At 38.9% G+C, this 26,281-nt stretch overlaps 1 protein-coding gene across 2 annotated transcripts in view; it reads left to right on the forward strand.

The window, feature by feature from the left end:
- The window catches only part of LOC122556662 (pro-neuregulin-2, membrane-bound isoform-like), a 693,482-nt gene that overhangs the window by 617,127 nt on the left and 50,074 nt on the right, over positions 1-26,281 (forward strand). For both annotated transcript variants that reach the window (XM_043703656.1, XM_043703657.1), the window contains exon 4: positions 21,859-21,982. In XM_043703656.1, the coding sequence (XP_043559591.1) occupies positions 21,859-21,982 (124 nt within the window). The remainder of the gene's footprint in view (positions 1-21,858; positions 21,983-26,281) is intronic.

Genomic DNA, 26,281 nt, shown 5'->3' on the forward strand with positions numbered 1-26,281 from the left:
ATGATGGTTGGAGGAAGAGCGCCTCATCTTCTGCCTAGGAACCCTCCAACCACAAGGCAGGAACGCGGGTTTCACCAGTTTCCTCATTTCCCCTCCCCCCACCTTGTCTCAGTCAAATCCATCGAATTCAGCACCGCCTTCCTAACCTGCAATCTTCTTCCCGACCTCTCCGCCCCCCCCCCACTCTGGCCCTTCACCCTCACCTTGACCTCTTTCCACCTATCACATTTCCGACGACCCTACCTTTTATCTTAGCCTGCTGGACAAACTTTCCTCATTCCTGAAGAAGGGCTTATGCCCGAAATGTTGATTCTCCTGTTCCCTGGATGCTGCCTGACCTGCTGCGCTTTTCCAGCAACACATTTCCAGCTCTGATCTCCAGCATCTGCAGACCTCACTTTCTCCTATTAAATAATGATGTAGAGGAACCGGTGTTGGACTGGGTGGACAAAGTTAAAATCACACAATACCAGGTTATAATCCAACTGGTTTATTTGGAAGCACTAGCTTTTGGAGATGATAAAGGAGCAGTGCTCTGAAAGCTAGTGCTTCCAAATAAACCTGTTCAACTATAACCTAGTGTTTTGTGATTTTTAAATTAGTAATGGGCAACAATGCAATGATGGAGAATTGAAGTAAATATCTTGTATCTATATTTATAGCAAAAGTCACAAAAATGCTTGAAGTAGAAAATTGAAAGGTAAAAAGGTGAAACTAAAAATAATCATAATGACTTCAGAAATTATATCAGGGAACTTAATGAAACTAAAGGCTGAACCATCTCTTGGACATGATAACCTTCATCCTAGGGTCTTAAAAGACATAATTGCAGAGATAGTTGATGCTTTGGCTGTATTCTTCCAAAAAATCCCTAGATTCAGGAAAAATCCCAGTGGATTAGGAATCTACCAATGTAATACCCCTACTCAAGAAAGGAATGAAGCAGAAAGTAGGAAACTAGGTACCAGCCTAATGATTGTTATTGGGAAAATTCTAGAATCTAAGATTAAAGAGGTAGTAGCGTCATATTTTGAAAGTTATAATGCAATCTAGCAGAGACTATATGGTTTTATTAAAGGGAAATTGTGTTTGAAAAACTTATTAGAGTCATTTGAGAATGTGATGTATCGGATGGATAGAGTTACTGGAGTGTGTGGAATGAACTTCCTCAGGAAGTGATGGATGCGGGTACATATACAATGTATAAAAGACATTTGGATTGATACATGAATAGGAAAGGTTTGGGAGGAATATGGACGCCAGTAGCAGGTAGGTGGGACTAGTTTAGTTTGGAATTATGTTTGACATGGACTGATTGGACCGAAAGGTCTGTTTCTGTGCTGTATGACTCTGTGTCTCTATGACTCCAAGACGTGGTACATTTGGATTTTGAAAGGAAAGGTATATGAGAAGGTGCCACAAAAAGGTTTCTGGACAAGAGAAGTACTCATGGCTTTGAGGGTGTTATGCCAGTATCGATACAGGATTGACTAATTGGAAACAAGGAGTCAAGATAAATGGGTCATTTTCAAATTAGCAAACTGCATTTGTAGATTCCCACAGTGATCAAAGCTATGCTTGGTTAAATGTCCAGATGCAAAGAGACTTTCTAAGTAGGAACAAAAACAGAAATTCTGGCAAACCTCAGCAGGTCTGGCAGCAACTGTGGGAAGAAAGCAGAGTTCATGTTTCAAATCCAGTGACTCCTCATCAGAATCTTCATCAGAACAGCTAGAAAAAGTTGGTGAAAAAAATCCCAAAAAGCAAGCTCACTAAACTTAACACGTTACCACTGTTTTCTCTGCATAGATGCTGTCAGACCTGTTGAGATTTTCCAACAACTTCTGTTTATTTGTTGAGGAAAAACTAGTATTTATAAGAGGAGGTTGAGTTGATAGTGCAGGGAGGGGTGAATGGATAGGTGGAGATGGAGCCGAGAGAGATGAAAGAATTAGGTAAATAAGGGAACTCTGGATGACAGGTCAAGTCAGACCTGAACCTGAATAAGTGATAATGAGAGCTGAGGGAGACGAGAGTCTCTACTGCAAGCAAACCATGTACTATGATAATAGGCCTCAGAGTGAGGGAAAATGGGTTGGCTGTGCTAAAAGCAACCCATGTCATAACAGGACTGGTGGGGGGCTGGGTAATAAAACATAACTTTAGAGCCAGATTCTAATCTTTATCAAAATCAATGAGTCCCAGAGGCTGCTGGATTGCCAGCAGAAAATGATCTTTGAGCTTGTGCTGAGGCTCACTGGAACATAGGCTTGTGACAGAAATGTTGGCATGGGATCACAGTGGTGTGTTGAAGTGTGTTGCACAGTGTCTGAGAAGGAAGTTGCTTTGACAATTGGACAAAACTTGACTTTGTTTGATTCACATCTCAATTGCTGGAATAAGATTTTTTTCTGTGATATCGTTTGTCAATATAGTACACAAGACTAAAACATATAAAGTAATTTAAGTGTCTGTTATCGATTTTATAGTGACCTATTTGTTTGACACTTCAACGGAGTTTGTAAAATCAGCAGGCTTTTCTCAAAGTAAGATTTGTAAATTTTATTTGTGTAGTTTTATATGTAACATTGTTACTTTCAGGTTCATTTGTTCAGTCCATAGTGTATACTGGCTGAACAGAGAGAGTTGGATAACTCTTTCAGGATCCGGTACAGATACAATGGGTCAAATAGCCTCCTTCTATTCTGTAAAATTCTATGTGAAACAATCTATCTTAAATAATTAGGAAATAATTTGGTTTTCAATTAATCTCTACTATTCCTATTGAACCTAAAAAGTTTGTATCACACTGACTATTGTATCCTCCTGCAAAGGCCTTGTAAGTATCTGACTGAATCTTCTTTGCAGGTTTGCCATGTTGTCATTGTATTCCATCAAACTGTAAGGAAACAGTAAATTTCCATGTATCCAAATGGCAGCCTTTAAGCTTTGTTACAAATAGGAGAAGTATTTGTCCAAGAGAAATGTTTCCGAAATGAAAAAAGCTACTGTCACAATTAAGAAGATTCCAAAATGTCTTTTGTCATCTGATGACATTCAAAGTACAAAGTGTCCTGTAGAAGTGTCAAACATATGGATCACTATAGAATCAATAACAGACACTGAAAATACTTGACACATCTTAATCTTGTGTAAATATACATTGAGACATTGCCAAAAAAAATCACAGTGAAAGAAGTCTTGCATCAACATCTAAGATGTGAATCAAACAAAGTAAAGTTTTGTCCAATTGTCAAAGCAACTTCCTTCTTACACGCAGTGCAACACACTTTAACACACCACTGTGTTCCCATTGCCAACATCTCTGTATATTTTGTGACAAAATCTAACAGCATACAGGCACTTCTGAAATAAATGTTTGAGACAAAATCTCTTAAAAACTAATTGTCAAGAACTTTAAGCTACATTCTGCGTAGGTTTTGTACTGTCCTTAAATTTTCCATAAAGCACCATTTTTTCATGAATCTTCACACATTATTAATATATTATTTGCAGTATTTAGTTTCAAAGTAAGCTGTTCATAAACCTTGCTGTAAGGTAAGACATAGTAGCAAGAGTAATGCAGAATGATTCTCTCTTCTAAGAGCACTAGAACACCAAGAGTAAAACAAAAAAATGTTAGAAATACTCAGCAAGTTAAGTAATAACAATGGAGTGAGAAACAGAGTGACATCTCAGGTAAATAAGCCTTCATCAATACTGGAAAAAAGCTAGAGATGTGATAGGCTTTGAGCAAGCATTTGGTGAGACAAGAACAAAAGGAACGTCAGTGATGGTTAGGAAAGATTGCAATAAGATTTCGTTTTCCGGGGCCAAAGAAAATGGTATGCAGCAGGAAGAGAAACAATAAAACAAAGGGTTATTATCTGAATAAAAAATAAGAAAAAAACCCCAAAACATGCAAATAAAAGCATACAAAATTGATAGAACGTAGTTTATGGCTAAAATTATTGAATTTAATTTTGAGTCTAGAAGGCTGCATAGTGCCAAAATAAAAAATGAAATGGTGTTCATAAGGCCTACACTGAGTTTCACAGGAACGGTACAGGAGGCCAAGAACAGAGATGTCCGTATGGGAGCAAAGTGAAGAATTAAAATGACAGGCCACCTTAAGCTTGGGTTACTGCTTGTGAACTGAATGGAAGTGTCACTCAAAGCAGTCACACCGTCAGTGTTTGATATCCCCAGAGCAGAGGAATCCATATTGTGAACAATGAATGCACCATATTTAACCACATGTTATCTCTCAGTGACATTATCCAAAAACCATCATTAGTTGCTATGTGTATGCTAATGACATTTAGCTCTCCCTAACTATGACCTTGTCCTCCAATATCATTAACTGATCAGACTTCTTGTCTGGCATGTAGCTAAACGACCACACATTTTCTCCAGTTATGTAATAGGAATATACTAAAGCCATTGCCTTTTGGTCCTCTTTGCTAATTCTGTTCCCTAACCCCTTGCTTCAGAACTCTCAAGTAACTGTCCATGTGTGAACCATAACTTCACAACCTAGGAGCTATATATGATAAGGAGGTAAACTTCTAATTAGATATCTATGCCATCTATTTTTGCCTCTTTAACATCAGCTAATTCTGCTCCTTCGTCAGCTCCTTTACTTCTGAAACTCTCATTCGTGTCTTCTGTTCCTTGCCATGGGTGACATGCTGGCTCAGTGGTTAGCACTGCTGCCTCACAGTGCCAGTTTGCACATTCTCCCCAGTTGCTGTGTGGGTTTCCTCTGCGTGCTCCGGTTTCTTCCCACAGTCCAAAAATGTGCAGGTTAGGTGAACTGGCCATGCTAAATTGCCCATTGTGTTCAGGGATGTGTAGGTGAGGTGCATTAGTCAGGGCTAAATGTAGAGTGATTGGTAGGGGAATGAGCCTGGGTGAGATACTCCTCAGTAGGTTAGTGTAGACTTGTTGGGCCAAATAGCCTGTTTCCACACCATAGGGATTCTACAAACTTAACAATCCAATAGACTCCTGGCTTGCCTCTCATGTTCTACACATATAAATGTGAGTTTATCCAACATTTTGCTGCATGTGTCCTAATTTGCATTTAATCCAATTTACTCATTATTCCTGTGCCCACAGCTTATAAACACTTCTAGTAAAGCAACATCCCAATTTTGAAATTCTCATTCTTCAGTTGAAATCGCTTTATGGCCTACCTCCTTCCTATCTCTCACACTAAAACCCTTAACTATTTGAATTTCTCTAACTTTGACCTCTTGAGTTTTGCTGGTTTTGATTCCTCCATCACTGGGAACTGAGGCTTTCATTGTCAGGACCATAAGCTTTTTGGCCTTCTAGAGCAAGGAGTTGACCTCAAATGAGTGTTGCTGACTGGCACATTCCAAGGTCCAGGACTATGTGATGAGGGACATACTAAAGCTTGGGGCTTAGCTACTGTCAAAAGGCAGTGGGGAAAGACCACCATCTAAAGTTTCTCAGCCAAAGTTTAATAGGGGCCTGTTAAGAATCAAACTCCAATGTTTGTTTGTTTCTTCATATGCTACTATACAGAACAGAACTGCTCAGTGACTGCATATAAAGATATTTTTATGAATAAAGTATACTTCTGAAATGAGAAAAAAGTCCGTAAGCTCCGGAGCACCCACCATGAACGCTTCTGTCTCTTTTCCTCGGTTTCTTCCTTAGAATGTGCATTTGAGTTGTTTCTGTGACCAAGCTTTTGGTTGCTTGTCATTGATAACTTCTCATGTGGTTCAGTGTCACATTAATGTTGCTGTAAAGCACCTGGGGACATTTTATTATTTGAAAAGTGTTGTTCTTGTAAAAGTTGTTGTTTGTTTTCCATAATCATATACTACTGTCAATAAAATAAATAATTCTCACACTCCTAATTCTACAGCTAACTTTGTCTTGACTCCTTATTTGTGTCTCCCTTATTAAGAACTTCACTAGTCCCAGGCAGAAAGGTCATATGATAAGTGGAAAGAAGAAAGGACAAATAAAATTAGCCTTCAAAGTATAAGCAGACAATTATATGGAGATTTTCTTTGCCCCTGAGATCCATTACATTTTCCAATAGTTTGTTTTGCTTGAAAACATCTGTATTTTCTCTGTGGAATACCAGCATAAAAATACTTAACGCAATCAACCAAAATTTCTCTCTGTCCTATTTTAGCTGTGGTATTTAGCAATACTCTTTCAAAAGGTGAACACCTTCTCAAAGGCAATTAAGGATGGACATAAGTGCCCCCATCTTGTGAATAAATAAGAAAAAAACATTCAAATAGTATATGAAAATTATCAAGTGAATACTTGAAGTTTGTTGGTATCTCACAAAAATGTTTTAAGACCTATTTGTCATCGAATAATGCAAATCTAATTACTAATTAATTTCTGTGGCTCAACTCATGCTGCTATCTGCCATTGTGTCAATTCCTCTCATTCCAATCATATATCCAGAATGTTGTTTATGTCTTTTTTTGGGTTATCTTCTAGCACTTTCTTTGTCTTGAGGAGTTCAGGATCAAGTCCTTTCAAACTATCATAACAAATCATTTATACCATACGTGCTTAATCATTTTAAATTCAGACTGACTATCTTCTGTATCTGAAGGTGAATGATATGTTTTGGCTTTTTGCCATCAATGCAAGATAACACTCTGTGTGGATGGTTTGGAATTATGCATGAGCAATGATTCCTGTACTGCATATTTATAAAGTCTATATTCTTGCATTGTACCAATTTCTGTTGGATACTTTAGAATTTCAACAACAACACCTTAAAGGGATTTTATGGATCCTACAGAGCAGGAATGTGGCATGCGGTGTGACCTAATTAGGTGAGATGCAAAATTTAAACTACTTAACAACAGTGGTTAGAGGGAGAGAGATAAAGTCAGTGATGTGCTTGTGGTTGTCAAAAATAATGCTGGCCTGTGTTGGTATCATATTTCTAATATATTTGCATGGCACAGATACTGATTAACATGAACAGTTTTCAATAAAACTAACGCCTCAGAAGAATTTTGCGGCACCTGCTTCGTAATAGTTTAAAGATGGTGTGCACTAGTTGGCTTTATGAAGTTGTGTGTAAGGTCATTGGTTTTCCTTGGTTAACCCTCCAGCACACAGGAGGGAGGCAGGATTCTTGCTGCTTCAGGACTAGCAACGATGAGTCAGGAGAAGAAGGGGTTGTGGAGTAGTGTTGGGAGCATGGAGGATTGGAAGAAAGAACCAGAGCTGGTTAATCCTGCCAATTAATCCAATAAATTCAGCCATATCTCAGACTGATATGTACAACACTGAACACTATACTATGTATGTTCAATAAACATTGAATGCAAGAATACCAGTTTCTTCCACTAAAGGAAAAGCCCTTAACCCCTCATATAATCATCAATGCATTGCCAATAAATATAGCTTTTCAGCTTAAGAGGTCTCAACAAATAACAATAATGCACATAAATAAAGTGAAACCCAAACAGTGTAGAACATTTTGGAAATTTTACTTTGAAAAACATCCGTGCTACCTTTGTGCTCTCAAGTTTGTTTGTGGCAACGTTGTTGGGTAGGAAAATTGTGACTGTGATGCTGAGACTCCCAGTTTGACCAGGAGGTTCTTTAATAGGATGCCCATAGATTATCTGTAGGGCCAGCAGTTGTAAGGTCTCATTGCACAGTGCACCTACCGAGCTGCCAGATGTCCAATTAGCCAGAAGCTCTCTAAAACAGAGCCTTCTCCCAATTCAGGGGCAGAAGTCTCACTTTAAAGCAATCAATGTTCTACCTACTTGCTATGGGACAGCTGTCAGGATTATGGGCAGACTCCCACCAACGTTTTACAAAGCACAATGCGGGACTCAGGCTTGCACAAGACTCACGGCCTGTGTCCAGCAAAATCTGTTTCTGAATCTATGCAGCTGCCAATAAACATAACAGCTTAGGTGTCACATATGTTGAATAGTGCTCCTCAAGTTCAAAGGAGGAAGTCTTAGGAAAGCCTAGTACATTTGTTTTCCTTCTTATGTTACTAAATCCACAGCTAACTCTGTCATTTTGTCCACTTCCTTGATAAGCAAGAGTTACAAGAATGAGAAACTTTGGAGTGGCACGGTGGCTCAGTGGTTAGCACTGCTGCCTCATAGCGCCAGGGACCCACTTTCAATTCCAACCTCGGGTGACTGTCTGTGTGGAGTTTGTACATTCTCCCTGTGCATGCGTGGGTTTCCTTCAAGTGCTCCAGTTTCCTCCCACATTCCATGATGTGCAGGTTAGGTGAACTGGCCATGCTAAATTACCTATAGTGTTCAGGAATGTGTGGGTTATATGCATTAGTATGGGGAATGGGTCTGGGTGGGTTACTCTTCGGAGGGTCAGTGTGGACTTGTTGTGTCAAAGGGCCTGTTTCCACGCTGTAGGGATTCTAATTCTAATTCTTTTAGTTATGAGGATGGATGGGACTCTTCTCCTTGAAGAGAAGAAGGCTGAGAGGAAATTTGACAGAGATTTTCAAAAATATGAGTAGATAGGGAGAGCTACTTCCATTTGTAAAATAAAAGAATAAGTGTGCAGAGATTTGAAGTGATATGTAAGTGAAGCAAGTAAATGTGAGGAAAAAAATGTTCACACAGTGAGTAGTTAGAGTATGGAATACACTGTCTGGAAGTGTGCAGGAGGCAGGGTTAATTGAGGTATTCAAAAGAGGCATTGGATGATTACTTGGATAGAAATGGTGTAAAAGAATAAGGGGAAAGGCAGAAAAATGGAACTAGGTAACAGAACTGACCCAGCCATGATGGGCCAAATTAGCCTCCTTCTATACTGTAACAATTCTGTGATTCTGTAATGAAGCTCTTCCTCTTTGCACACCTTGTCAATGTTTTAATGATTTTGGTGTAAAATTGTGCATTTGTGAAATGCTTTGGGAAGCTTCACTATATTTATATGGAAGAAAATGTGTATTAAGTTTCAAAAGGTAACTTTTGGCATCAAAATAGAATGGAAAGCAATGTATTTTTGGTTTTTCAACTGATAATCAAACACCCTGAATTCCCTTGCATGTCTTCACCCTTCTCAATCTGTGTGCCCACTGAGTTCTAAGGAAGCTTGTTTACCTGTATTTTCAGTCACAATCAAAATTCTAAACTATGATGTTTCAACTACTATGTGTGTTAGCTCCACCATGTACAGGGATTCCAGGCCATAGACTTCAGCCACTGTGGTAAACCACACAACAATTGCAGTAATGCACAGAAAATACGAAGCAATTCATTTGGATTCTGGTTGATGATTATAGCTTCATTACCAAATTTCACCACAGCAATTGGAAATGCTATACACATAGGCACAAATTAAATTTAAAATAAGCATTATTGTTTAATAATACAGGGATTAGGTCTAACACTGATGCTTTTCAGTTTAATTTTATGGCAGATGGGCTTCAAGTAATCTGGAACAACAGCTCGTTCATTATTTGATGTGGTATTTAAATAAGTAATATAAAATTACCCACATCAAGCAAGTGAGCGGAGCTACAGCTTCCGATTGTTGTGTTGACATCCTTTTGAATTTGAGAGAATATACTAGCAATCAACCATCACATTGAACCAGTTCTCCTGGTAGGGAGTTTTGAGCCAAGTTAATAACCTGTCACATAAATGGAGACTAAATTATAGAAATACCCTCTGCATGTAAAATATTGAAAGAAATGAGATGCCTTATCTACTGTTAGGTATCGAAGCAACAAAGAATATGAAATTTCACCAGACAGTGTTAAGAACTTTTAATTGACAGAAGTTGCAAACTAATGAGTGTCGCTTCTGCAGTTCTACATCACACACCTGTAGAAAGGTCTGTCTGTATAATAAGGCCCATTGTCAGACTTGATCTCTTCAATGTACCGAACTGGTTGAGTATCATATCCATTGTGTCTGGCACAAATATACTTAAGGTGTCCTTTAATTGTCTGACTGTTGGAAAGATGGGGAAGTAGGCAGTGACAATGAGAGCCTTGTTGCAATGTATGGAAAATAAATCTATTGTGATCTTGGATCAAGAGAACAATGAAATGTAAAGGTAGAGGTTCTTTGGATGGCTGTGGTTAGTGACTCTGGTTAGTGACTCTGGTTAGTGACTCTGGTTAGTGACTCTGGTTAGTGACATTGGTTAGTGACTTTGGTTAGTGACTTTGGCTGTGGTTAGTGACTCTGGTCTGCCTTGAATATCTTCAGTGTTCTCAATGCCATTATTGATTTCCATCTAATACACAGTCCCCTGTGCCAGGTATTTTGTTTGTTCTATGCCCATACACTCTTCATGTCCTGTCAAAGAGCTTTGGGTACAAGTCTATATTTTTGTTTAAATGTTGCATCCTTGAAATGCCTGTTCAACCTTGTACGGCCAAAAGCATCTCTTGTACAATGTCAGCACTTTCTTCTCCAGTTATTTTCCATTGTGTCTTCAGTCATAATTTGCACTTGCTGTTTTTTCTGGAAATTGGTTACATTTGTGCTGTGCAGAATTCATCCAAACAGCCTTTAGCACATCTTCTACTTTGATGTCCCTATCTACTTGTAAGTCTTAGTGGAACTTTAACATTCCTATTCTGATTTGGTAATCTGCTCAGTGTGGTTGAGGTAACTACTCTGATACTGGGCTTTTAGCAGACATCCAAGTTGTACCCTTTTTTTTAACAAGAATTCATTGCAGTCAGTTCAGTTTGCACCAGATCGTTTTCAATGGTTTGTGATCAGTTTGCACAGTGATTTGTACAACAAACAGGTACATATGGAATTTTGTGATAGCAAATACTAAAGTAAGTGCTTTATGCTCCATTTTGAATAATTTGTCTTTGTGATAAACATTTTAAAATTCATTCACAGGTTGTGGGCATTACTGGCTTAGCCAGCATTTATTACAACTACCTAATTGCCCTTGAGAAGGTAATGGTGAGTTACTTTCTTGAACCACTGCATATGGTTTCAACATTTGCATAGTATGATTAGAGAGGGACTTCCAGGATTCTGATCCAGTGATGGTGAAGGAACGGTGATATGTTTCCATGTCAGGAGGGTGTCGGGCTTGAAGGAGAACTTGCAAATAATGCTGTTCCAATGTACTTGTTCTCTTAGACAATAGATGTCATGGGTTTACAAAGTGTTATCTAAAGAGCATTGGTAAATTTCTGCAATGCATCCCATAGATGTACAAACTATTCCCATTTTACATTAATGGTGGGGGGAGTTGAAAGTGTTTAGATGTGGTGCAAATCCAATGAGCTGCTGTGTCCTGGAACGAAGCACAGTTGGTTTCATCTTGTTTGATGCACACTCTCAGCCCTCTTTACGACATATTGACTTTTTCCTTGGAATATGGTATTGAAGGATAAATGTTTCTGAGACAACACTTGTTTGGGTGACTTGAAGATATGTTGATTATCCTCCTGATATATATGTGGAATATTTTTCTTTAAGAGCTCCTTGAATGATGATTTTTTTTTGGTATGGCTTGGTGTATGTAGCATTAGGAAATTCAAAAGCAGATTCCAAGACATCTTTGTTTTTGGGAATGTGCAACTGTTTACATCTTCAAATTTGTCTGGGTTGGGCTAAAAATACCTCTGACCTAAATTCACTTGTACTTCTTGCTGTTGAAGGTGAGTCCTTGACGATGCGCTGCCACCATCAGAGAGTGTCGATCTCAAATGTGTTGTTCTTTAGTTTTGCCAGTCATGACAATGCATACACATTGAGGAATATTCTATGTAATTATGTTCTTTTGCTGCTAGAACAGATTATGACTCTCAAATAGACTGAAAGGTAGCCTCTGAAAGCAATACTTGCTAAATTGTGTTCTGAAAGCATTGATTTCTTGAGTTTCCTTTGTCAGTGAACGTATCATTTTCTGTATTTGGTATCCTTCTTGATGAAGAATTGAGCTGTTGTAATTTTTGGATTCAGTTTCTCCAATGTTGGGATTTTATATGGGTGTCTCATTGAAGAATGGTTTTGATGCCTTTGGAACAAACACATCCTGCTTGTGTCAATGGTCTTTCGAAGACATGTAATAGATCTGCACTCCTCTGTGAGTTGATGTGCATGACTTATAATACTATCATATTTCACATTGTCCAACTCAGTCTTCAATTTCACTTGTATGTTAACACTACATTTTAGGATGGTCAACTGACAGTATTGCATCTTCTCTGAGGTGTGATGCAGAATCACCATTGATGATGCAAGGGATGGATGACTCATTTTATGCAGCTAATTTTGTATGTTGTATCATTGACTTCCAACAGTCCAGCTACATATCTTTTGAGACTCTGACAGGTGTGGATTAGCTCCTTTCTAGACATTTGAACTTGTATTTGTGTTTGCCAATTTTCTTTGGGCATATGTTAATATTGGCAAAAACTGCAAACAGTTTAACTTTGTCCAAAAATACTGTTACATTCCCAGCACAGAGAGCCTGTTCAGCTGCTGGTTGAAGGTTCTTCACTCTGGTCCCTCTTGCCGCAGACATTATGTATGTGCTTGTGCTTATGCAAGTCTCTGGGAAACTCCCTCTTATTGCTGCCAGAACCCTGCACATGTTTTTTTTTTGGATGGATCCAATAGTAGCTTCTTCTCTGAAACTAGATCACTTGCAATGGTGAGCCCAGTGTCCTTTTATACTGAATCATTGACAAAGACCTTGGAGCAGGACAGTTTTGTGATGGGTGCAACAGACTGATTTCCCACAGAATATGTTTCCTGTCTGCATCCTGGCTATTACATTAATACTGGTAACTGAATCTAATGCCAGCATATATTATTTTCCAGCTACAGTAGTACACTATTTGCTGCCACCTTTAAGCAACATGTCAATGTTGTTGCCTTTATCTTTCTCCACGAGGTCTTTTTAGTAGGCTTTAATAAGTCATAGAGTCATAGAGATGTACAGCACTGATACAGACCCTTCTGTCCAACTTGTCCATGCCGACCAGATATTCTAACCTAATCTAGTCCCATTTGCCAGCATTGGGCCCATGTTCCTCTAAACCATCCCTATTCATATACTCATCCAAATGCCTTTTAAATGCTCTAATTGTACCAGCCTCCACCACTTCCTCTAGCAGCTCATTCCACACACACACCACCCTCTCTGTGTGAAAAAGTTGCCCTTTAAGACCCTTTTATTATCTTTTCCCTCTCACCCTAAACTTGTGCCCTCTAGTTTTGGACCCCCTGCCCCCAAACAGGGAAAAAAACCTTGTATATTTATCCTATCCATGCCCCTCAGATTTTATAAACCTCCATAAGGTCCCCCCTCAGCCTCTGATGCTCCAGGGAAAACAGCCCCAGCCTATTCAGACTCTCCCTATAGCTCAAATTCTCCAACCCTGGCAACATCCTTGTAAATCTTTTCTGAACCCTTTCAAGTTTCACAATATCCTTCCGATACGAGGGGGACCAGAATTGCACGCAATATTCCAGAAGTGGCCTAACAAACATTTTGTACAGCTGCAACATGACCTCCCAACTCCTGTACTCCTATTGGTCTGACCAATAAAGCAAAGCATACCAAACACCTTCACAATTCTATCTACCTGTGATTCCACTTTTAAGAGGTATTGAAGCTATAATCAGCTCCATTATCTGTTCATCTGGGGTAGATCATTCTCTTAAAAATGAATCTTCACCCTTGTCACAGCACCTGTTAACAAACTGATTACTTTATTTTTATGCTTGTTGCTTAGAAGACATTAGCTCCAAATGGTGAATTCTGAAGTTCACTTTTGTACAAAGCCGATTTTTCCAGCATTTCCCAAAGCTTAGCAGCATCATTCTGCTCCACTTGTCAGGTCTGAAATGCTGACTCTGCTTAAGTGCTCAGTTCCAAGTGCTTTATTTTCATGACTTGCTTATCCAGCTTTGCAATGGCTAACGCTCAGAAGCAGAGCTCCATCGTTTGTTTGAAAAGCCTAAATTCAGATAAGGTGCCTGTGGCCTTCTTATTTACGCGAGGGAGTTTAGTAATCAGCTTTCTGACATTTCTCGACTTTTGCAAATATTCATAGAGATTTTTAGCTTTGCCGGTCCATGGACAGCATTCAAAAACAGTGCAGTTACTGTGCTTTGTTGGGATGTTTTCTTCTCAGCTGCACTGCTTCTGACTGTTGCTCAGGCTTTTCTCTTTGCGGGCAAATGACAACCAATGTCGTCACCATGGTCTTTTACAATCCAGTTTGGAACGGAGTCGCTGCTTGTATGAGCCACTAATCTAGTCAGTCCACAGAGCATGTACTTTCTATTCAGAGAGTGTAATGACGTTTGTTTTCTCCTGAGCTTTCAGTGTAAGTACAACTTCTGTACTCCCTTGAATCTTGTCTGAGTCTTTTTCCTGTGTGTTTCAAGCTCACACTATCTTCATTTTTCAAGAAGAAACACCACTTATTACCACATTGTGATTGTGTATTGCTCATCTTACACAAAGTTCCCACTTTCACACAGAATAAGTGAAAACGGCCTAGGTTCTGTTCAATTGCAAACCTTCAATATATTTACTCAACAGCCAGAAAGATTACAGACGTTTAGTATTTGCAGTTATAGAAATGTTACACTGGCACACTGAAACTGGGCTCACATAGTTGCTCGTCACAATATCTTATAGTCTCTTGCTTATTACATGTTCAGCCCTTAAAAGTGACATTACAACATCCATAGTCAGGCAAAACATTTTTCAGAATAAGAGATAGTTAACCATAACTGAATGTGATGGATTGCATTCTCTTTGTGGCGGGGAATTCATAGAATCCCTAGTGTGGAAGCATGCCATTCAGCCCATCGAGTCCACACTGAACCTTCAAAGAGCATCCAATCCTGACACCCCCCACCCCCAGCCAATACATGTAGCTCTGCATTTCCCATGGCTAACTCACCTAGCCTGGACATCCCTGGAGACTTTAGCATGGCCAATCCACCTAACCTGCACATCTTTGTTCTGTGGGAGGAAACTAGAGAAAACCCTTGCAGACACAGGGAGAATATGCAAACTCCACACAATCACGTGAGGGTGGAACTGAGCCCAGCACCTTGGTGCTGTGAGGCAACAGTGCTAACCACTGAGTCACCGTGCTGCCCTAATTGGGCAAATGTATTTGGAATTGTCCTGCCCTGAGGGAGGTAGATACTTTGTCACTAATGCAACCATTGATCCAAGTGAGGGACAGAGACATCCTCAGGACTGTTGTGATATTGAGAGAATAAGGTGATGAGTCACATAAGTCATGATATGGGATCACTGAGGAACATGTTTCAGTGTCTATTTATTCTAATCTAGCTGCTCTTAGCTATCTCTGGATATCCTGGAGTCTGTTTTACAAAGCAAGGCATTGTCCACTCATGCAGTATGTGATATGGTGGCAAGGTGAGCAACCAAGCCAAGGTGAGACAACATGTTACATCATAAGGGCTTCTTTGAGCAGGTTTAAAGCACGCTAATCTCCAGTAACCCATAAAGGCAACTATGTGGGCATGAAAGATGAACTAACTGAGGTGAACTAGCATACTCAGCTCAGGAATAAATCAATAGGTACACAGTGGCAGACAGTTATGGGGATATTTCAGAATACACAGAATAGGTACTTTCCTCCTGGAAAGAAAAAGTACAAAAGGAGGACTCACCATCAGTGGTTAACTAAAGAAGTTAAGTAAGGCATCAAACTTAGGGAAAAAAAACTATGCAAAAGGGTGTGGCAGTTCTGATGACTGGACAGAACAGAAAGAAGATCAGAGAATGCTAGTCAGCCCACGATGTAAATAACTCGATGATTTCATGAACTCTCATTGGACCGTGATGCCATGAGATCTGGAGTGGTGCTGGCTCAATGGGAGCCATGCCCAACTGAGAATGGTTCTCTAACCATTTACTTTTGATTAATGCAATGCCCTTCTGAATGCTAAGTGTCAACTTCACCCAACCAACCAAAAAATACCTTTTCATTAATGCCTGTGACTCCTTAGGAAATGAAAGTGGATTCCTTTTTAATTGAGGACCAATATGTTTGATCCTTGCCCTCACCCACCACCTCTCATTATCCTATACCCACTACTTCCCATTATCCTATACCCACTACTTCCCATTATTCTATACCCACATTACCTTGCCATTCCAGTTGCCATTGTTACCTTGAACCTCCTCCATTTCCATTGATCTTATCCATATTTGTGCGGACTTCACTACTCTACCCTGAGCCCATAACTATCAAGGTTTCAATGCTCATCCTTTCTTTCCCAATTCTACCTAAATGCTCAGTTACCATGACCCACTTGTATGGTTCTCACCCATAACACTACATTTCCCATCCTACCACATCCAACTCTCCTCATAATTATTGATTTTTCCTCTGTCACACAATACCAATAGATGTAACCAAGACATAAACTTCCACAGCATTGATCATGCCCTGGACATCCAGCTCTGTGTGACATATCCTTCCCAATCATCACCCTCAATGGACTAGGACAGACCAAAGCCATGTTGCAGTGTCTACCTTTCTACCCTTACCTGGCCAATTCTCCTCCTTTCCCTGCTGACCTCTCACCTCCCCATGCCACTTTTCTCCAAACTGTCTCCCAATCACAGCAACTGCTCCACGTATGACTTTTGCTCCACATGGCCACCCTCTTCCTCATGCCACTTTCATTCTAGTTGGAGAATCTACAACACAACTCAATCACTAACTTTGATCGAAAGTCATATTGCGATAAGGACAAAGCAGCAAGTACTTGCTCTGAAGTCTTGGAAGAAATTGAGCTTGCTAGGTACATACCAATTATATGCAGTCAGGTATCTGAAGGCATATATTGCTTTATTAGATAGGATTTAATTGGGAATGAGCACTTAATTGCAGCAATTGTGTTTTTAATGAGATGCAAATTTTTGTAAAATACATTGCCTTTCAGATTGCTGAATTGTCCCTATAGATATCAGTTTGCTTTTTAATTAAACTTTCAGCCACCACATTTTAATGATGTTAGTAGTTTACTGACTATTCAGTAAGTAAGAATAAAAACATTCTTTGGATTACTTTGCTGCCTTCGTTAGAAGAAATCAAATCTTTGTATTTATCCTATTAGAATAAATTTCTGTGTTTATTCTTCAAAGTTGTCCATACATCTATCGATTAAATTATACAGGTTGAATGTCATAAATGAATGACTTAGTGCCTACAAGCTGAATTTTTGAAAGTTACAAGGATCTTTACATTCACCAACAACAGATGGGAATTAGCGTCATCTGGTAACTTGTCTATGGTTAATAATTCTGGTTTAATATTTTGCATAATCTGTAGGCATTAGCAGATTTTTAATGCATGTGATCAAGTTAACTGTTAATTAATAATAAATGAATGTGTTCTACATATGTTACAAGGATTTAGATGGATAATTGTTTAATATTTATAATTAGTTACTTATTTAGATGAGAGAAAAGTGACAAAATAATTTGCTCTTTCAGTTACATGATGTGACATTCTTATTTTTCTTGGGTGTTACTGTTGCTTTTTCATAATTCAAGGAATATCAATGTTAATTAAGAAGATAACAGCAAAACCATATTCTATGAACAAAAACAATGGCACTGATAGCTTTTATTGAAACTTGGTCTTGAATGAAAGTATCTTGACTCTAGCTGGCTTGATCAAGCAGCACTTATTGGATCAATTAACTGAAAGTTTAGTAAACAACATTTGTAGAAAGAATACAAAAGAATTCTTGATAGTGGCTCATTTATGTCCCACACTTATTGATGCAGAGATTAACTATCAGACATTCAAACAATGGAAAAACTAGAAGGACAGATAATAGTTTTAGCATGAAGACCAATCTATGTTGAGGAATGAGTCTAATTAACATTCATGTGGCAGACTTTAGGCAGCAAATAATCACCCCTTGCAACATGTTGCCTCTAATGATACTGACGGTTGAATTAAGATTGCAGAGATGGTGAGGAAGCCTCATCTGGTAGCAGCCCATATAATTCTGTGGAGCCTAGAGGAGAATATCATTAACTATTATTCCGCCTGAAAGTCATCCCTCATATAATCCGCACTGTGTAGGAGCAGGCCATTCAGCCCACTGAGTCCACACTGACCCTCTGACAAGCATTCCACCCAGACCAAACCCCTACCCTTTACCTGTGACCCTGCATTTTCCAAGATTAATCTACCTAACGTGCACATTCCTGCACACTATGGACAATTTAGCATGGCCAATCCACCTAACCTGCACATCTTTGGACTGTGGGATAAAAACAGAGCATACATAGGAAACCCACGCAGACACAGGGAGCAAACACCACACAGATATTCGTCTAAGGCTGGAATCGAACCTGGGCCCCACTGAACCACTATGCTGCCCATCAGGTCTAATTCCATCCCCATTTTTCCTCGCACCATTCTCAAAACAACTGTGTTCAGCGGATAACTGCCAGCATCCCTTGCACCCACAGCATCTGTGAAAGGCCACTGTGCACCTAGACAAGCATTGACAACCTAGCATTGCACCTCACTGGCAATGTAATGGCTTTACAGCCATGCTAGTCATGGCACATAGCCAACATACTTGGCACTACTTCACACATGCAACCCTATTCTCTCACTTTAATATCACACATAAACAAGAAATCAACCAAATGCAAACGTGAACATTTCTTTACAGGCAGCAAAGGTATCCAAGAGCAAGCAAGCAGCCCTGAGATGGAATTGGGTCCAACCCTTGAATTGAATGCCTGTCAATGCATGTCCTTGTTGCACCCTTTCAATGCAAGTTGCTGCCATGCTCTGCAATGTGGATCAGTGGTTCCTATGTGGTCTGCCAGTGGATTAGAGAATGCCGTGATGGTCACAAGGACAAATGCAACATGGTAGCCATGGATTATGCCCTGACATGCTGGCTAGTCATAAGTAAAATAGTGGTTCTTTGAGTCGTGAGCTGAATCCAACTGGTCTGCTCTGATTTCTGTGTCAGTATTTCTCGACATCTAGCTTATTTGGTCTCTTTTGTAGGATAGGGAACTCCATATTATTGAGGCAAGTTAAATAGAATAGTATAGTAATTTATTTCACTTCATCAACAAAGCAGTTAATAATCTGTAATGTCTCCTTAATTGGCAACTCACTACTGCCTATGAGAAACTCGCCACACCATTAGACAAAACATAAAAGGTGGAGCAAACGGGCACGGTTGAAGTCACATCTGTCTCAGACATGCATATTGACATGCCTCAACAGGTTGATTAGAAAAATCTAAAAGATGGAGTGAGATGCTCTCAACATTGAGATGGGCCTCAGTGAACTGCTCATCCAATTCGACTATAAGTTGCGCCATGGCTCATATTGGTCAGGCTGCTATAAGATTTTCCTGCTCCTCCGATGCTGCCTGACCTGCTGTGCTTTTCCAGCACCACTCTAATCTAGACTGCTATAAGATTCTGTTCATTTACTCTATTTCTGACACATATGCTGTCAGACCTGTTGAGTTTTTCCTGCATGTTCTGTTTTTATTTTAAATCCCTACCATTCACAGTATTTTGCTGTTATTTGAAATGCTTAATATTCCTTTGAAATGGCATTCTTCAAACAAATAATTTTGTTAAAGGATTCACAATAGTGACTGAACCATCATCAGTTACTCATTATGTATCTTTGGACATTGGGCATGTTTTCAATATATTTCTTTCATACACTTTAATTTTATCTTCATGCAAATAATTGTTAATAAAATATTTAAATGATATGCAATTGCATATTCATGATTTTACTCCAAAATGTTTAATTTTAATATTTAATTAGATATTTTCAGCCTCCTATTAGAGCATAAAACAGATATTACAAATTGGTGATAGAAATTGAACTATCCGTAGATGGGAAGGAAAATTGGGCCAACGTTCTAATGGGTGGCCAATCCACAATACCAGAGTTACAAAGTGCAGCATGTTGAAAATCTGTCCAAGGACAGTTCACATGTATTCTTGAAGCAGAAATCTGTAATTTAAGTGACCTCCACATGTTCTTGAAGGAACTTTTAAAAGGAGAACTTTGCAAAATAACTCATATATTTGTCATGTCAATTTTAGGGTATCATTTCCAGATCAGCAGTACCATCCAGACTTTAAAATAAATGTACTAATTAATGAAGAAGGGCTTGTGCCCGAAACGTCGATTCTCCTGCTCCTTGGATGCTGCCTGACCTGCTGCGCTTTTCCAGCAACATATTTTTCAGGACTAATTAATGTACTGACTTAAGGAAACAAATTATGCTTCGCCCATCATTTACAATATTGCTACTCAGTGAAGTAAATAACTAACTTTGAAATAAAATGGCATCTTCTCAATGTTGCTCACAGCTCAGAAATGCAAATGAAAGGACAGATCATCTGTGAATACAAGTATTATAATTTTAATTTTAAATCATTAGCTATTAAAGTATTACGAAGGCGAATGGAATAATGACCTCTATTACAAGAGGATTTGAGTGTTGAGGTAGTGACGTCATGCTCCAATTGTATAGGAGCTGGAAATGTGTTGCTGGAAAAGCGCAGCACATTTCCAGCTCTGATCTCCAGCATCTGCAGACCTCACTTTCTCCAATTGTATAGGAGCTTGGTTAGCCAACATCTGGAATATTGTGTGCTGTTCTGGTGTCCTTATCTCAAGAAAGATATTGCCATAAAGGTAGTGTAACACAGAGTCACATGATATGTTCCCAGGATGGCAGGACTGACCAATGAAGCGAGATTAGGCAAAGTGGGCCTGCATTCTGTCGAGTTTCGAAGAAAGAGAGGTAACCACATTGAAACTTACAAAATATTTAAACTGATAGGCAGAGTAGTGCAAGTAAGATGTTTCCCCTTACTGTGGAGCCTAAAACCATGAGGTCCAGTTTAAAGATAGAGAATACCACAAAGGTCAGAGATCAGGAAAAATTATTTTACTCAGGCTGTAAACCTTTCGAGTAGTCTACATCAGAGAACTGTCTCATCTTCTAGAGAATGCTACTAAGGGTTTAGGAGGGGAGGAGCTGTGAATGAAAACACAGCACAAGTTTAGAATTCAGGGGGTTCTTTTATATGAACTCAGAACATCAGAACTTTGTGAATAGTTCTGATGAAGGGTCACTGGACTAGAAACATGAACTCTGTTTGTTTTTCTCTCAACAGATGCTGCCAGACCTGCCGAGTTTCTCCAACACTTGTTCCATATCAAACAGCATCCACAGTTCTTTGTTTTAATATAAGAGTGTGGGTAGGTAGCTTAGGATGATTCTGGATTAGTGGTGCTGGAAGAGCCCAGCAATTCAGGCAGCATCCAAGGAGCAGTAAAATCGACGTTTCAGGCAAAAGTCCTTCATCAGCATCTGCAGTCATTGTTTTTACCTTTTTGCTTAGGATGATACCAGGGATAAGAGGCTTTAGTTGTGAGGAGAGATTAAGGAAATTATGACTCTTGCTAATAGAAAACAAATAAAGAGGATATTTGATAAATATTTCCAACTTCATGAGAAACTTTGACTCAAGTTTTATTTTATTAATATTGATGAGACAATAACTGAACAGCATCAAGAAGAAGGTTTAGGAGAATTAGTTTTGACATGAGGATTATTAGGTAATTGGATTTCCTACTTGATACGTTGGTGTAAGAAATTAAGTTGATAAATATTTAAGAACAAACGTAAGGCGTTGTAGAATGGCTATGAAGTCAAAGTGAGTAGTTAACTGTTTCAAGCAATCAACATGAGACTACATGGAATGAATGGACTGATGTAATTCTTTGATGTAGGAAATTCTGAACTTGTGCTCTGTTTTCATTTGCAGCTGCTACAACTACACTCTCACCTGAATCTGGACATGCAAGAAGGTGCAATGAATCGGAGAAATCCTACTGTGTCAATGGCGGTGTGTGTTATTATATTGATGGTATTAATAAACTTTCTTGCAAGTAAGTGAGTGCATTTTTCTCAGGTGTTTACTCAGTACTTTTCTAGTGATTAAACATGTTTAATTTTATAATATTAAAAATGTTTTGTCTTTTGAGTACTGAAGGTTGGTTTGATGATTGACAAGGGACTGATTATACTAGTCGGACTGTACAATCACAGCACTGCTCCACAGGGGGCCCAGAAATGTAAATGTGGAAAGATTACTGAAGTTATCATTACATTGTATTGCTAAATCAATCAACTATTCAATAATGACAAAAAATGTTTATAAAGCACCTTGAACATAGTAAAATGTCCTAATATGCTTCACATAAGTATTATGGCCATAAACCAGATGAGGACTATCAGATTAGCTATAATCTCATTGAATGGTGGAGCAGACTACTTCTGTTATTATGTCTTACTGTTCTGGGTATTCAGCCAGATGCCTAAAAAAACTTGGAAAGTGTAGAAGGCTTTAACAGACACCTTAAAGGAAGAAAACAAGTTAAAGAGCCAAAGAGGGTAGGATTTTGACAATTATAATCTGGGATGCTCAAGTGGAAAGAATTCGAGGAGTGCAAATAATTAAGGGGAAGGTGAAGGTCTAGTGGTATTATTGCTGGACTGTTAATCTGGAGATTCAGTTAATGTTCTGGAGGCCCAGGTTTAAATCCCATCATAGCAGATGAATTTGAATTCAATTTTTAAAATGTAGAATTGAGTCTAATGACTATGAATCCATTGTCAATTGTCAGGAAAAACTCATCTGGTTCATTAATATCCTTTAGGGAAGGAAGCTGCCATCCTTACTTGGTCTGCCCTACATGTGACTCCAGACCCACAACCAATGTGGTTTATCCTTAGCTGCCCTCTAAGCACTTGGGGATAGGCAATAAACCCCATGAATGAATAAAAATAAATTCAGATTGATATGGATTCGAGAGGTAGGAATGAACAAGGCAATGAAGAGATTTCAAAATGGGGTGAGAATTTTAAAATATTATTAAAACAAGGGCCAATGTAAATCAACAAGCACAGAGGTGGTGTGAGTTAGGAAGAGTGGCATAGTTGGATGACCTCACATTTTTATTGAGGATGGAATGTGGGAAGTAGAGCCAACAGTCAATTGGAATTATTGGGTCTGGGAATAACAAAGGCATGGATGGCAAGGAGCATGAGCAAAGGCATTGGGCAGCAGCAATCTGTGGTAGAGCTAGAATTGGACAATGTTACAAGGTAGAAACAGACTTCCTTGGTGATGGTGCATATCTATGGAAGGAGCTTATTTTGGCAGTAAATGTGGCATCTAAGCCTCAGATTGTTGCCAGGGAGAGAAATGCAATCATTCACTAGTTAACAAAATATGTAATTGGAACCAAAGACAATGGCTTGTGTCTAATATAGTTGGGAGATATTTCTGGTCATCCAGTACTGGATGTCAGACAAGCAGTCTGAGGATGTAGTAACATCTGAGGAGTGGAGAGAGGTGGTGATCTGGATGGCTACAGAAAGGAGGATGGTATGGTCAACAGAGACCAAGGCTGCAGACATGTCAAAGATAGCAAGCAGGAGTTGTTTACCTTTATCACATTTCCCTTCTTTCAACATTTTGGAGGGTTGCTACTACCTAGTCATATAAATAATTTGACTACAAGAGCAGGTCAGAACATGGAAATTTTATGATAAGTAAATCACCTCCTAACTTCACAATGCCCAAAAGCTCCATCACCTTAAAAGCAAAATTCATGATGAACTGATGAGGGCTTTTGCCCGAAACGTCGATTTTCCTGCTCCTCGGATGCTGCCTGACCTGCTGTGCTTTTCCAGCACCACTCTAATCTTGACCATTCATGATGTGATGGACTACTCTTCACTTATCTGAATGAGTGAAACTGCAACTGAAGAGGTTGGGCAACATCTAGACCAACGCAGTCCACTTGACTGGCACCCAATCTAACTATCCTTTTAACATTCACTTTCTCCACTACTGCTGTGCAAGGTCATCCATAAGACCCACAGCAATAACCCACCCACGGCTCCTCAGACTGAATCTTCCAAGCCCATGATTTCGACTACCTCAAAGGTTAAGGCAGCAGTTTCATGAAAATACAACCCTGCAAGTGCCTCTCAAAACCTACGCCACCCTGACTTGGAACTATATTGGGAGGCTATTCCTTCACTACCATAGGATTAAAACCATGGAATTTCTCCCTCGCAGCACAGTGGGTGCTCCTATATTATAACTGTTCAAGAAAGCAGCTCACCACCACCCAGGCCCATTCAGCATAGGCAGTAAATGCTGGAAGCCTAGTCTGAGACATTCCCAGCCTGGGAATGAATAAAAATACAATTCATTTCTATCATTTTGGTGTTATGGCAGAACTAAAAAATTGATTTGAGGAACCCAAACATGGAGTTCTGGAAGAGATGAGCAATAACTTGGATGGTGACAACATGTTCAAGGACCTTGGAGTGGTAGGTCAGGTTGGAGTTGGTCCAGTAGCTTACAAGGAAGAGGAGCCAGGGTTGACTTTTTTAGAAGAGGCCAGATGATTGATGAATTCAGAGAGAGAAAAAGGGACTAACTAAGGAGGAGGTATTGGTACCAATATCCGTTAACATGAGAGCCAGGACAGAAGCAGTTGAATGAATAGGAAATGGGTCTCATGGACAAGATTCAAAATTGTATTCTGTTATGTAACTGGCCGGCTAAAAATACAGCTTGAGATAAGATTCTTTCATTTTGTCTGACTACTAAATGAATACTTATCTGAAAATGGTCCAAGTGTAGGTGGTGTTTATTCTGATATAAAACTAAAAACATTTACAGAAAAGGCACCTTCAGTACTCATTATGTAACATCTAAATAGATGCGCTTGTATTATGCAGAGGGTATATGGATCTTAACCATATGCAGTATGGCATTTGTGATTTCTGATTTTGGCTAAGTGTTGGAAGAAATATTCAAGAAATAGGATACAAATTGAAACTAGCAATTAGTTACCCTTCATACCCACTCTTTGTGGAGTTTATTCACGAGGGAGATAGCAAGAGACAACAAATCAGATAATACAATTGATGCCTGTAGGGATTTGAAGCCTAAGCTGTCATGTTGAATAGATACATTCCTGCTGCATACTTATTTATCATTTTACAAGAAAAAAAGGCAGCTGTTTCTTATTTATTGTTAAATCTTTCACTTTGAAATATAACACTGTTCAAAGGTTTTGTTAACAAATCATTCTGTGCAAACTAGAAGCATTTCTTATCTGAAATGATTTCAGGTAACATCTATATTGTTTGTGAAATATTCCTCAAAAATGTTAATTCATTTATATGCTATAACAGTTCCCTCACCAATACAATTTACCTTGCATCAATTTAATATTTTTAGTTCTGAGCTTAATTCCCCATTGTGCATTTTGCCAATCCAAATCATTGCTACTGTGTGATTCTGAGATTTACACAAGCATGAAAGATCATACCTCTCTCATCCTACGGGTGTAAATTTTCAGCTTATAAAATGAATTAACTAAATTTTGGGGCTTCTTGTAGCTGTTTTTGTATCAGTGGCTGGTTTTCAAAATCTTGTTTGGATCAGCTACTCTAAGTTTCCTAACTGGTTTTATTTATTGTGAATTTTCGTATGTTTCAATCAATGTTTTTATTCTGCAAGTATCTTCTCATTATTTCAGCCTTGTGGAAAAGAAATGTTTCAAATAACCTTTAATATTACTAATTTTATTAATTCATGAAGATGATAATGGGAGTTGTAATTTGATGATTCTATAACTTGGTTAATTGGACAAGAATTGTTTTCCTGTTCACATTACACTCTCACTTTTGTTTAAACTTTTGGCTTGTGTATGTGAGTGAGAGTGTTTAGATGTCAGGAGAAGATCGCGCTGTGTTGATTAAGATGATAAGGGAGGAAATAAATGATCTACTAGCATAGTATTAAATAATGTAGGTGCAAAGTACTGAAGTATGGTTCATCAATTAAACAAGATTTGAAACGTGCACTAAAAAGCAAAATACTTCAGATCTTAAAATCTAAATGAAAGCAGAAAATGCTACAGACACTGAGCAAATCAGAAAAAAAGAGAGGAAATTAGAGCATGATAGATTGGATTTAATGGGACACTGTGGTCCAGTCCCCAGAGAAGAATCAGGGATGAGCCTGGACCCACTCCAGCATCACCTTCTAATGTGATCTAACTCCAGAGAACCATTATTTGTTTTAAGACAAGACATTTGCCCAAATCTGGGCGAGAGATACCCCTTCAGTCTAATGGTTGGCAGCACTCTGTTTCTTG

This window comes from Chiloscyllium plagiosum, chromosome 14 (assembly GCF_004010195.1).
Source record: "Chiloscyllium plagiosum isolate BGI_BamShark_2017 chromosome 14, ASM401019v2, whole genome shotgun sequence".
Classification (NCBI taxonomy): Eukaryota; Metazoa; Chordata; class Chondrichthyes; order Orectolobiformes; family Hemiscylliidae; genus Chiloscyllium; species Chiloscyllium plagiosum.